This window comes from Aquarana catesbeiana, linkage group LG01 (assembly GCF_042186555.1).
Source record: "Aquarana catesbeiana isolate 2022-GZ linkage group LG01, ASM4218655v1, whole genome shotgun sequence".
Taxonomy (NCBI): Eukaryota; Metazoa; Chordata; class Amphibia; order Anura; family Ranidae; genus Aquarana; species Aquarana catesbeiana.
The window spans coordinates 967083939-967098174 of NC_133324.1; the positions used below are offsets into that span (position 1 = coordinate 967083939).

The 14236-nt window shown below is 42.2% G+C and overlaps 1 protein-coding gene across 1 annotated transcript in view; it reads right to left on the reverse strand.

Annotated features, from left to right (window-relative positions):
* LOC141128817 (uncharacterized) overlaps nt 1–14236 on the reverse strand; it is a 40606-nt gene that overhangs the window by 13911 nt on the left and 12459 nt on the right. The window contains exon 4 of the mRNA XM_073616355.1: nt 1559–6900. Coding sequence (XP_073472456.1) covers nt 1559–6900 — 5342 coding nt within the window. The remainder of the gene's footprint in view (nt 1–1558; nt 6901–14236) is intronic.

A 14236-nucleotide genomic window follows, 5' to 3' on the forward strand; every position in this document is an offset into this window, starting at 1 on the left:
GTGCTAGAGCTCCTCAACTAGGGCTATTGAGGTAGGCCACCATGTGCACCTTCCCCTGATCTCTCTGTCAAAATTGATGGCAGAACTATCAGCCCATCCTTGCATGCCAAGGTCCTAGGTGTAGTCCTGGACTCTGAACTCTCCTTTAAGCCCCACGTCCAATCATTGTCCAAATCTTGCCGCCTCAACCTCTCCAAAATATCCCCCTTTCAAACCAATGACACAACAAAGCTCTTAATTCACTCGCTGGTCATCTTTCGCCTCGACTACTACAACTCCCTACTCATTGGCTTACCTCTAAATAGGCTATCCCCCTTCAATCCATCATAAATGCTGCTGCCAGACTCATCCACCTTACCAACCGCTCTGTGCCTTCTACTCCTGTCTGTCAATCCCTCCACTGGCTTTCACTCACCCAACAAATTCAATTCAAAATACTAACAACAACTTACAAAGCCATCCACAACTTACCCCGTCGCTACATCACTAGCCTAGTCTCAAAATACCAACCTAATCATTCTCTTCATTCCTCTCAAGACCTCCTGCTCTCTAGTTCCCTCATCACCTCCTCCCATGCTCGCCTTCAGGACTTTTGCAGAGCCTCTCCAATCCTATGGAACTCCTTACCCCAACCTGTCCAATTATCTCCTACTCTATTTGTATTGTAACTATACTGTCCGCCCTCATGTTGTAAAGTGCTGCACAAACTGTTGATGCTATATAAATCCTATATAAATAATAATAATAGGCAAGTATTCCTGGGCCAGTGTTTTTTAAGATTGCCCTGAGTGGAGTGGAGATAATTCATTGTTGAGACATTGACCAGAATGGGGCCCGCAGTCAGTGGCACATGGTGGTCTTTATAAAGCTACCTGCTTCCTGTTTTAGATTTGGGTTAACATCTGATGGGGGAAGTCATGTAACCAAATGATGAGACACAGGAAGATGGAGCTAAAAAACCTGCAGACATTGGGGTTTCTTTAAAAAGCTGGAGAGTGCAAAATCAGGCTCACTTCTGCATAGAAACTAATCAGCTTCCAGGTTTTATTTCCAAAGCTTAATTGAACAAGCTGGGGTTAGAAGCTGATTGGCTACCATGCACCTTTGCACCAGATTCTGAGTGTACCGGGTTTTGTAAATCTACCCCATTGTGTCCTAATAAAGCTTAGGATCACCCCACTTAAACCATGCTGACCTGACACTGCAAAGCCATGGCACACCTAGCCCACAGAAATCTGTCCCTCCCATGAAAAGGACAGTTGGAATCTTCTCCTCCAGGACAAAGGTTCACAGTCCTCCCCTGTTCCTATTGGGAAATTATAATAATATTTCCTACCTTTTATGAGTCTGTGGAGAGGAGAACCAGTCACATCAGTGAGTTGGCAAATTGTTTCAGCTAAACTTCCATTATGAACCTGGGCACTATCATGTGTGGGCACCCCTTTAGTACTTTCTTAGCAGTCGCTCTGTTCTCTTTATTATTATGATATACATTATTATAATATACATTGGCACAGGTTCAATGTAATAAACTAAAAGAGAGAAATGTATTCCTTACCTCTTCATCTGAAGCACAATGGTCTCAGATAATGAGTTCCTTCCGGGGTAATATTCTGTGGACACAGTTGTTCCATCCTTCTTTATAGATATAATTTTTACTCCTTGACCACCAATTAGGTCACCCTTAGTTAGGACATTTAGCTCCAGATCAAGATTTCGGTCCTTGTCCATTAGCAATTTTGTTAATTGTGACTCGGCTTCCTCTGGCTTTATTTGGGTGTCTATCTCTTCATTCCTGTTCTTTTGCTCCACATTCATTTTTTGGTTGATATGAAAGTATGTCTGTGGTGCCTTTTCAAACCATTCTACTGCTTTGTCTTTCATTGTTGCCACATTTGTTTTTACATAGGGGATTTCCCATGTAGTTTGCACGAGGGATGAAACTTGGTCAATCAGTAGGCCAATGACTGTCCTGGAAACATCTTCTGATACTATATCCTGCATTTCTTCTTTGACTTTGAGAACCTCTTTGAACTTGCTACGTGCGTCTTTCACACTAGGGGAGCCTTCTGACATATCAGAGACAATATAAGGTATTAATTTTTCATTGATTATTGGCTCAATGGGAACAGATTTTACCAGATCTGCAATTTCTAGCCCTGCATTTGTAATGCATGTGCACAGCTTAACTTTTTCAAGACTCGATGAGGAAATCTGTGTTTCTAGTATTTGTATAATAAAGTTAGTAGTGGTATCTAAGTGTGATCGAACCTCATTGTATGTCTCATGATGACTGAAGATGTCGTCTACGGCTGACTGAACCAGTTTTTTCATTGAACCTTTAATAAGTTCTTTGTTTACTAGCTGTATCACGTAATCCTCAGATTGTCCCTTTGCAGTCTCTGGAACGGCTTGAGTTACAATGAAGTTGATGAGACCCTCCTCCAGATCTTTATTGTTCTTCACAGTGGTGTATATTTTATTTAAAAAGCATTTCTCAAAAACATTTTTAAGTGCTTCTTTAAAAGCTGCGTCAATTGCAAAGTTCAATGCTTTTGATACTCCGTGCTTGACCAGTTCCTTGCCAGCATATTTTGCACCCTCAAGCATGGCTTTCTTTGCAGCTGAGTTGGTGGCAAGTCCCTTGAAGGATTTAGTGATTGTATCCCTCATTGCTGAAGATGTTATTGATTTCAGACCAGAAGTGGCTGATGAAAAAACTATATTTCCTGACCGAATTGCATCATTAGCTAGTGAGCTGAATGTCCGTGTCCCATTGAGAAGGTCTTTGGTGATGCTAAACATTGCTTTAGAACCTTTTACAATGAGTTTGAGCCCAGCTGTTACAAGAAACAATCCAATACTTATAGCTTTTGATACTGCCCATTGCACCCAATTAAAAGTACCCTTGATCATACCTACTATGCCTGCCACCATGTCACTAACACCTTCCGAGATAAGACCTAATCCAAATTGACTTGCTGCTCCACATGTTAATCCACAAATCAATATCCCAGCTAGAATTTGTGCTGCTCCAATAAAAAAACAAATGAGGGCACTAAAGCAGAATTGTGGCTTTTGTTTCACCTCATAGACAAAGGTAAGTCCATAATCATAGAGAAGGCACATCTCATCTGCCTCTACTTTACTGCTGTTCTCAGTCGTAGAGAGCGTGAACACACTGGTCAACTCCGTTTCTGCATCTTTATTTCTGCTGTCCACATCCTCTAACATTTTTATTGAATTTTCAATATTATTTTTCCAGGAGTTCAGCAATTGCATCTTTGCTTGTTTCTGCAAGGTGAAATTTGATTCATCATTATGTTGTTCAAATCTTGAACATTGTGTCAAGTCTCCAAAAACAATTATGTTGCAAATTTCAGAGGCATAAATGTCCAGAGCTGCTTTGGCTTCTCTCAGTAAGGTAATAGCATTTTGTTTATAGCTTTTCTTGGCCATATTAATAGTAACGAAGGCACGATTGTAAAGGGAAATTGCCCGGTACATATTGTCAGCTTTTTCCATTTTTTCCCAACAAGATAAGGCACCATAATCATTTTTCTTGTCATTGATGTGTAAGCATGTCCGATCCACAGCAGCCTTAGCATAGTCATAAAAATTTTCACTTCTTCCTTGTAGAAGGTTCTCAGACGTGACCTCCAGAATTAAGCTAAGATTATCTTTTAATGGCCCTAAGTCCTTGTGGTCATTGATGTCATCTTCATGAGTGGTGAGCCATAAAGCCCAGGTCTCTTTTAAGGAGTTTAGGGCAGGATGGTAATCCATTTTTGAGGTTTCTTCCACGCTTTGTTGACTAATGTTAGATTCCTGTTTCTCCTCCTCTGAATAATGACTGTCAAACTTCTTCAGGCGTTGACAGAACAAAGTAAAGAGCTCATGGCGCATGTTGACTTCCGCAAGCTCATGATTTTCCATGTCTGCAATACGTTCTTTTTCATAATTTTCCCTCAGTCTCCTAATTTCCTCCACAGTTTGCCCCTGATACGAAGCAGCCAGATCATTCTGATTTAACACCATCTGCACCATTCCTGGATTTCCTCTACGTGATGTACGTCCAAATATTTGCTTTTCTACTCTTCTGTTGCTGGGTAAATGAGTAAGAATTACACTTAGACCTCCACTTTCATTGACTTCTTTGGTAACTTTGATATCTGTTCCTCGACCACCAAGGTTTGTCGCCAAAATGACTTCACCTGACTGAAATGTTTTTGCTTCTACATTGTGTTTGTCACTTCTGGTGTACATAGTAATTTTGTCTGGATTGGATATTGCCCGAAGATTGATCAGCTGGCGTTGAAGTTTTTCTGCAGTATTTACATCCTCACAAACCACCAAGACACATTGTCCTTTCGTCCCATATCTTGGACTTGTTTGTTTCTCCACCAACATACAGATTTCCTTAATCCAGGCCTCCTGACCTCCAACCACTTGCAGAACTGGTAATTCCAACCTCTTAGTGTAACGATGAGTGGGCATAGGGTAGCAATAAGTTTTATAATGCTTTTTAAGGAAGTGGAAATCAACTTCATCTCCTAGTGTACCTGACACCCCGTATATTCCAGAACCAGAGAGGTATCTTTGAAAGAAATGGAAGTTGGACATGAAGTTGGTGACACAAGATATTTGAGATAGGGCTAATCGATGTTTTAGTTCAAGAAATTGCTGCAGACCATCTCCCCAGCGCTTGTTTTTCTCCAACACGCCTGTGGATTTAAAGTCAATTGGAATGATGCTGTGATGCTCGGGTGAATTTGATTTGTCTCTGCTGTCTATAGTATACTCTCTACCCTTTTCCATCACAATAGCCTGAAGGGCATTCTCCACAAAGACAGGAAGTCTATTTTTGGTGTACTCTTTCAGATGTTTAGGGATTAGAATGACACTTTCATTTTCTTTATCAGTGATGTCTTCTGGTCTGTAGTCATCAGAGTATTTCATTTTCAGAGATAGTTCTTCAACAGTGATATTTACCAGCTGTTTTAATGTCATCAGCACACATGCTTGTCCTTGTGGGAGGAGGAGGACACTGACTGGCTTTCCAGAATCACAGCTGGTTTCAATAAAAGAAGCTTTGTCATCCTTTAGTTCATAAAACCTAAACTGGATGGAATCTTCCAAAACTTTGGCAAAGATTTTCAGCAGATCTTTCTCTTGCTGTGGTCCAAATTTTACGATCAGCCTTTCAAGCTCTGTCTGTTGTAGGTCACTTATTTCAGAGGAAGTCTGAACTTTAACCTCTTGAAGTTCTTCTTCACTGAGGAGACCGAGCTGCACCCCAAATTCTAGAATATGAATAGAACTGAAATGCTCATTTGTTTCCTGTCCGAAAACAGCATCTGTTGCAAGCTTGTGAAAATATTGTATTCCTGGAGTCCAGTACACCTCACCTGATTCTGCCATGATTCTCTGACACTTATGAAGTTTTGCCCAAATTGCGGTCAGTAGCTGGTCCAAGTGTCTCATCCCTGTAGCATCATGAGAAAGAAAAGTAATTTGCACTCCATTGTCCAAGGTCATATAATCCACCTCATCTACAATGGCAACATCAAACTTGCGTTTATTTCGGGTTTTTTGTCTTTCAAATTCCTGTCTCAGAATGTCAGCAGCAAAGTCTTCAACCGTTCCATATACAATGTGTGAATTATAGGCCTTACGAATGACTGCAGTTGGGTCTTTGGAATCAGCGGATACGCCTAAATGGGCTGGAGGAATAACACTGCAGGTTATATCAAATTTTTCATATAGTTTACTCCATTCTTCTGCATCTCGATGAGCCAAGACTGGAGAACTGGTGATAATATCTACTGTTTTTCCTCTTATTGCCTGTATCAAGGCAAACAATGCCACAATACAGGATTTTCCTTCTCCGGTACCAATTTCCATCAGGTAACCTTTAACATCCTGAGAATTTGATAGGAGCAGACTTATAACAGAAGCAAACTGAGTGGCTCGAGGAAAATAACCTTTCACATTCTTTTCAGGGTCTGTCGAAATAGTAGTTGTGGTGTCTTCAACTGCTACTGATAATATAATCAAAATTTTCACCATAGCCTCCACACTTGGGTTGGTCAGGTCAAAATCCCTTATCATTTGGATTGCTTCTTTTTTCATCTTATCACCTAGATCTTTCTGTGGGTATTGGGGGAGATCAGGCATCAATTTTTCTAAGACATTTTCAAGAAAATGTAGGATGTTTTCTGGATGACTCAAACTTTTCATTTCTTGTATCAGTGTCTTCACATCTTTATCAGTCTCCTTATTAATTTCTGTGTTCAGATGTTTCAAGGGCTCCTTTTTCTGCAGTACATTGACTGGCACATCAAGTTCAAGCCAGAAGGTCTTTACATGATGGAGAATTGTTTCTATGTTCTCCTGGGAAGTTCCAGCTTTGCAAGCTTCTAAGTAAAATGTTAATGTCTGGACTGGATTCCAAATTCCATTAAACAGGATCAGAGTCAGTTGTTCCTTACAGACAACTGAAAACTCTTGGATCATGTTAAGGACAATGTTCCCAGCTGTGGTCTTACTGTCTTGGTGGAGCTTTTCAATTACATGGAGCATAAATACCATCTTCTCTTCCATCTGTGTTGCTTCAGATGAGATAAGAGTGTCTTCTGTTGTAGCATCGGTCATGGTGACCTCTATCAGGGCTTTCAGTAGTCTAACTTGTTCTGTTAGAGACAGATTCTCATAATGAAACACGTGATCCAAATTATGGAAGGCATGAAGAGGTAAGTTCTTTTTTAAAGCATAGACTTGTACCATTTTATATTGCAGTGCAATGATTCTCTCAGCTAAACTTTTGTTTTGCATTATTCCATCTTCTAGAATTCCATGCATGGTCAAGAGTTTGCTGAATGTCTCCTCTACAGCTTTAACCTTTGTGGAAAAAAAAGAAAAATAAATCGTTTTAGGCAAGATTTTCAGATATTTTCTGTTTGAGCCATATTAATAAAAGAAATTTTTTTTTTACTATAATTTAAGAACTTATGGGATTCAGTGTTAGTAATAACAAACAAATAGTGGTCCCAGCCAGCCTTGTAAGCTTGGAATTAACTCTAATCACCCCATCCTTGGCAAATATGATGGTGGGAAATTTCATATTTTCTTTTAAGTACTGTTTAAGTTCAATTATCCTTCTTACCCCCCCCCCCCCCCCAACTTAAAGCAGTGGTTCTCAACCTCAGTCCTCAAGTACCCCCAACGGGACATGTTTTCAGGTTTGCCTTTACTTTGCACAGCTGCTTTAAATCAATATCAATGACATGGTATTCATAAGAGCTATTTTATCTAAGGGAAGTTCCCAAAACATGGCCTGTTGGGGGTACTTGAGGACTGAGGTTGAGAACCATTGGCCTAAAGTACCACCACCTATCTAACACCCTCCCAAGATGCATACTTACCTGATTCTACAACCATAGCCCCATACAGTGTTACCTTTGTGCAAAAGTAGGCGTATATGGAACCAACTTCTAAGTATCTTCAGGTTGTGGGATTCTACTGTGCAGACCTGCATCTATAGAGTTGCAGGGGGGAGAAAAAAGAATAGGTGAACCTTGGGTATATTCCCATTGATGGAATAATAAGAGGAATTTAGGTTTTAATCTCTTATTCCTGTTGATCATGTTCCGTATTTTACAATTTGCTGTGGAGTTAGATATCTTCTAGACCAGGGTTTCTCAACTAGGTTTCCATCAAACTCTAGGGTTCCTCCAGAAGTTGCTAGGGGTTCATTGAACATTTTCTGCCTCTCAGATAGGTTGCCACTGAGATCCCTGATCCTTTTAGCTATTATCAAGAGGGTAATTCTTCCCATTGACCATCACACTAACATTTAATGAGTTGTAGATATAGTCATTTTAGCGGTGGGTTCCTCCGAGACCAGAAAGATATTTAAAGGGTTCCTCTATGTTAAGAAGATTGAGAAAAGCTGTTCTAGATGATGAAAGTAATACAGCTTGTTGTAACAGTAAGTCAGTGCTGGAATTGTCTAATAGAATGCCGGTGTACAATCAGGAGCTCTGTGATCAAATCAGGTATCATCACTAATACTGCATTTACTTTTTCCTAAAATAAAATCTTAAATTTTTTTGAAAATATGTCAACAGAACAAGTGAGAATTTAGATACAATTTTTCTGCCAACATGTTTTTTTTTTTTTTTAAATTCAATAAAGCTGTTCGAAACAGTTAACGTTCCAATTTTTTTGAAATTTTTTTTGAAAGTAGAACCACGGGCAAACAACTAAAGTTATACTGTTGTGGAAATTTTTATTAATATATGTTGTCAATGTCCCCCAGTGTCAGTTTTGCTGTAATACGCTCATGCGAGCGTGTTCGCGCATACAGACGTTGGTGGAAGACCATTGGCTGCGGAAACCTTCCCGTGGACACGGCAGATCTGTTTGCTCTTTTAAGGATGTTCGTTTATGCCTCACCAAGAGACTGGCCACTTCATGACGACCGCATCTAAACTCCTAAGTAAGCAGATCTGCGTACATGGGAACCATAGCATAACCATACAAAAATGATGGCCCACTGAGCCATGATAGAGTACGCCTCGCCTCATTGGTAGCGGTGGAAGTGTGCACATGATCATGTTCAGAGTCATGTAGTAAGTGTTCAAATTGTGAGACACTTTGTGTCTCATAGGGTGCTGGTCGCATGGCTCTGCACACAACACTACTGGAATTCTATTTGAATATATACATGTGTGTGATTGGTTCTTTTGAAACAATAAGTGTCCCATTGGCTGATTCTGAAGCCACCACCTTCTTTTGTTATTCATGTTGACAGTATAAATAAAAGGAGCTGCTCATCCTAGGGAGGATTCTGCTAAGCTCAACGTGATACCAGCATCTGTGCCTGTGTTACTTGGAGATATACAAGCGCACTTTTCCTGGCATTATACAAGAGAGCTGTATTTGTGCTTTTAAGCGCAAAGAAATTATTTCCTTATAGGAGAAGCTTAAAATTTCCAGGACAATACTAAAGGAAAAAAAAACCTCAACATGTCATACTTACCTGCTCTGTGCAATAGTTTTGCACAGGGCAGCCCCGATCCTCTTCTTCTCGAGTCCTCCCACCAGCACTCCTGGCCCCTCCCCCTTGCTGAGTGCCCCCATAGCAAGCCGTACACACTCACTCCCGAGCCCTGCTCAGTGTGTTCATTGATACATTGAACCAATGAGGAGGGAGAGAGCCAGGAGAGCAGCTGCTCTTATGCACATCCCTGGATCGAGATCAGGCTCAGGTAAGTATTAGGCGTGGCTGAGGGGGGTGAAGGGGAGCTGCACACAGGAGGTTTTTTTTTACCTTCATGCATTTTTCCTCTCTTGCAATTACTTCTTTGGAGATAGGTCTCCTTTATTTTAGCTTAATTATCTCAGGCACATCTGTTAGCAGCACAATTTATTATTTGAAAAGAAAATATATGTGAAGCGCTACCTCCCTTCAAAGATGAAGAAATATTCTCTTGTGAAAAAAAAAAAGATGAAGAAATACTAATAATATGAACACAAACTAAAAGATTAGTGGGAGCGTAAAATTCAGCACAAATAATATTACATGAAACACAATAATATAAATAATGTGTACAACCAGTGACCTCTAGTGGAAACAATAAATATAACACATATATATATCAAATAAAGTCCATATATCCAGTGATATCTTCTGTAAACAAATGCTGTCCGCACACAATCCAGCAGTGATTAATAGCAAATGAGTAAATAACACCAAGTGGACCCTCCACCAGTCACTATGCGCTCACCTCCCAAAAAGACCCCCCAATTAGGCCAAGTAGCACCTTCCCCTTTGGGGTCTCAATCCAGAGTCTTTTCTCCCAACAGTGGGCTCCTGCAAGCGTGGTCTCTCATAGATGATGGCAACATAAGGCTAAAAAATGAGCTAGCCTAGTGTAATACCATCACCCATGAGGGCAGCATGGCCGAGGACTTGCAGACGATTTTTGTGACCCCAGGGACGGATCTGTGTATGTTCAAGTTCATCACCTGTATGCACCAGGGCTAGTGCATTCCTAAATGTGAGTTGTATAGCTTGCTTGTGTTTTAAATACATTTAGTTTTACAGTATTACACTATGCTAGCTTTTTTACCCTTATGTTGCCATCATCTATGAGAGACCACGCTTGCAGGAGCCCACTGTTGGGAGCTTAAAAGACACTGGATTGAGACCCCAAAGGGGAAGGTGCTACTTGGCCTAATTGGGGGGTCTTTTTGGGAGGTGAGCGCATAGTGTGACTGGTGGAGGGTCCACTTGGTGTTATTCACTCATTTGCTATTAATCACTGCTGGATTGTGTGCGGACAGCATTTGTTTACAGAAGATATCACTGGATATATGGACTTTATTATATATATGTGTTATATTTATTGTTTCCACTAGAGGTCACTGATTGCACACATTATTTATATTATTGTGTTTCTTGTAATTATTATTTGTGCTGAATTTTACACTCCCACTAATCTTTTAGTTTGTGTTCATATTATCTAGTATTTCTTCATCTTTGAAGGGAGGTAGCGCTTCACATATATTTTCTTTTCACTTGGGTCTGCTAATAACAGTTGTTGTTAAGCAGCAACCTCCTATATTTAAAGATACAGCACTTATCTTTATGTTAATAGTAGCGCAGAAGTACACTTTTGTTACAGTTTATTATTTATCTGTTTTTTTTTCTCCACCAATATGCTGTTGCATTTGTAGTATTTTTGCATCCAGACCTCCACTGACTTCCAATGCCTGGGCATTTATTACTTCCACTGACCTCCAATGCCTGGGCATTTATTACTTCCACTGACCTCCAATGCCTGGGCATTTATTACTCCCACTGATTTCAAATGCCTGGGCATATATTACCCCCACTGACTTCCAATGCCTGGGCATTTATTACTCCCACTGACTTCCGATGTCTGGGCATTTATTACTCCCACTGACTTCCAATGCCTGGGCATTTATTACTCCCACTGACTTCCGATGTCTGGGCATTTATTACTCCCACTGACCTCCGATGTCTGGGGCCTTTATTATGCCCACTGACCTCTGATTCCTGGGCATTTATTACTTCCACTGACCTCTGATGCCTGGGCATTTATTACTCCCACTGACCTCCGATGTCTGGGCATTTATTACTCCCACTGACCTCCGATGTCTGGGCCTTTATTATGCCCACTGACCTCTGATTCCTGGGCATTTATTACTTCCACTGACCTTCGATGCCTGGGCATTTATTACTCCCACTGACTTCCGATGTCTGGGCATTTATTACTCCCACTGACCTCCAATGTCTGGGCCTTTATTATGCCCACTGACCTCTGATTCCTGGGCATTTATTACTCCCACTGACTTCCGATGTCTGGGCATTTATTACTCCCACTGACCTCCGATGTCTGGGCCTTTATTATGCCCACTGACCTCTGATTCCTGGGCATTTATTACTTCCACTGACCTCCGATGCCTGGGCATTTATTACTCCCACTGACCTCCGATGCCTGGGCATTTATTACTTCCACTGACCTCCGATTCCTGGGCATTTATTACTTCCACTGACCTCCGATGTCTGGGCAATTATTACTCCCACTGACCTCCGATGCCTGGGCATTTATTACTCCCACTGACCTCCGATGCCTGGGCATTTATTACTTCCACTGACCTCCGATTCCTGGGCATTTATTACTTCCACTGACCTCCGATGCCTGGGCATTTATTACTCCCACTGACCTCCGATGCCTGGGCATTTATTACTCCCTCTGACCTCTGATGCCTGGGCATTTATTACTTCCACTGACCTCTAATGCCAAGGCATTTATTACTTCCACTGACCTCCGATGCCTGGGCATTTATTACTCCCACTGACCTCCGATGCCTGGGCATTTATTACTCCCTCTGACCTCCGATGCCTGGGCATTTATTATTTCCACTGACCTCTAATGCCAAGGCATTTATTACTTCCACTGACCTCCGATGTCTGGGCATTTATTACTCCCACTGACCTCCGATGCCTGGGCATTTATTACTCCCACTGACCTCCGATGCCTGGGCATTTATTACTTCCACTGACCTCCGATTCCTGGGCATTTATTACTTCCACTGACCTCCGATGCCTGGGCATTTATTACTCCCACTGACCTCCGATGCCTGGGCATTTATTACTCCCTCTGACCTCTGATGCCTGGGCATTTATTACTTCCACTGACCTCCGATGCCTGGGCATTTATTATTTCCACTGACCTCTAATGCCAAGGCATTTATTACTTCCACTGACCTCCGATGCCTGGGCATTTATTACTCCCACTGACCTCCGATGCCTGGGCATTTACTACTCCCTTTGACCTCCGATGCCTGGGCATTTATTACTTCCACTGACCTCCGATGCCTGGGCATTTATTATTTCCACTGACCTCTAATGCCAAGGCATTTATTACTTCCACTGACCTCTGATGCCTGGGCATTTATTACTCCCACTGATTTCAAATGCCTGGGCATTTATTACTTCCACTGACCTCCGATTCCTGGGCATTTATTACTTCCACTGACCTCCGATGTCTGGGCATTTATTACTCCCACTGACCTCCGATTCCTGGGCATTTATTACTTCCACTGACCTCCGATGTCTGGGCATTTATTACTCCCACTGGCCACCGATGCCTGGGCATTTATTACTTCCACTGACCTCCGATTCCTGGGCATTTATTACTCCCACTGACCTCCGATGCCTGGGCATTTATTACTCCCACTGACCTCCGATGCCTGGGCATTTATTACTCCCTCTGACCTCTGATGCCTGGGCATTTATTACTTCCACTGACCTCCGATGCCTGGGCATTTATTATTTCCACTGACCTCTAATGCCAAGGCATTTATTACTTCCACTGACCTCCGATGCCTGGGCATTTATTACTCCCACTGACCTCCGATGCCTGGGCATTTATTACTCCCTCTGACCTCCGATGCCAGGGCATTTATTACTTCCACTGACCTCCGATGCCTGGGCATTTATTATTTCCACTGACCTCTAATGCCAAGGCATTTATTACTTCCACTGACCTCTGATGCCTGGGCATTTATTACTCCCACTGATTTCAAATGCCTGGGCATTTATTACTCCCACTGACCTCCGATGCCTGGGCATTTATTACTTCCACTGACCTCCGATTCCTGGGCATTTATTACTTCCACTGACCTCCGATGTCTGGGCATTTATTACTCCCACTGACCTCCGATTCCTGGGCATTTATTACTTCCACTGACCTCCGATGTCTGGGCATTTATTACTCCCACTGGCCACCGATGCCTGGGCATTTATTACTCCCACTGACCTCTGATTCCTGGGCATTTATTACTTCCACTGACCTCCGATTCCTGGGCATTTATTACTCCCACTGACTTCCGATGTCTGGGCATTTATTACTCCCACTGACCTCCGATGTCTGGGCCTTTATTATGCCCACTGACCTCTGATTCCTGGGCATTTATTACTTCCACTGACCTCCGATGCCTGGGCATTTATTACTCCCACTGACCTCCGATGCCTGGGCATTTATTACTTCCACTGACCTCCGATTCCTGGGCATTTATTACTTCCACTGACCTCCGATGTCTGGGCATTTATTACTCCCACTGACCTCCGATGCCTGGGCATTTATTACTCCCACTGACCTCCGATGCCTGGGCATTTATTACTTCCACTGACCTCCGATTCCTGGGCATTTATTACTTCCACTGACCTCCGATGCCTGGGCATTTATTACTCCCACTGACCTCCGATGCCTGGGCATTTATTACTCCCTCTGACCTCTGATGCCTGGGCATTTATTACTTCCACTGACCTCCGATGCCTGGGCATTTATTATTTCCACTGACCTCTAATGCCAAGGCATTTATTACTTCCACTGACCTCCGATGCCTGGGCATTTATTACTCCCACTGACCTCCGATGCCTGGGCATTTATTACTCCCTCTGACCTCCGATGCCTGGGCATTTATTACTTCCACTGACCTCCGATGCCTGGGCATTTATTATTTCCACTGACCTCTAATGCCAAGGCATTTATTACTTCCACTGACCTCTGATGCCTGGGCATTTATTACTCCCACTGATTTCAAATGCCTGGGCATTTATTACTCCCACTGACCTCCGATGCCTGGGCATTTATTACTTCCACTGACCTCCGATTCCTGGGCATTTATTACTTCCACT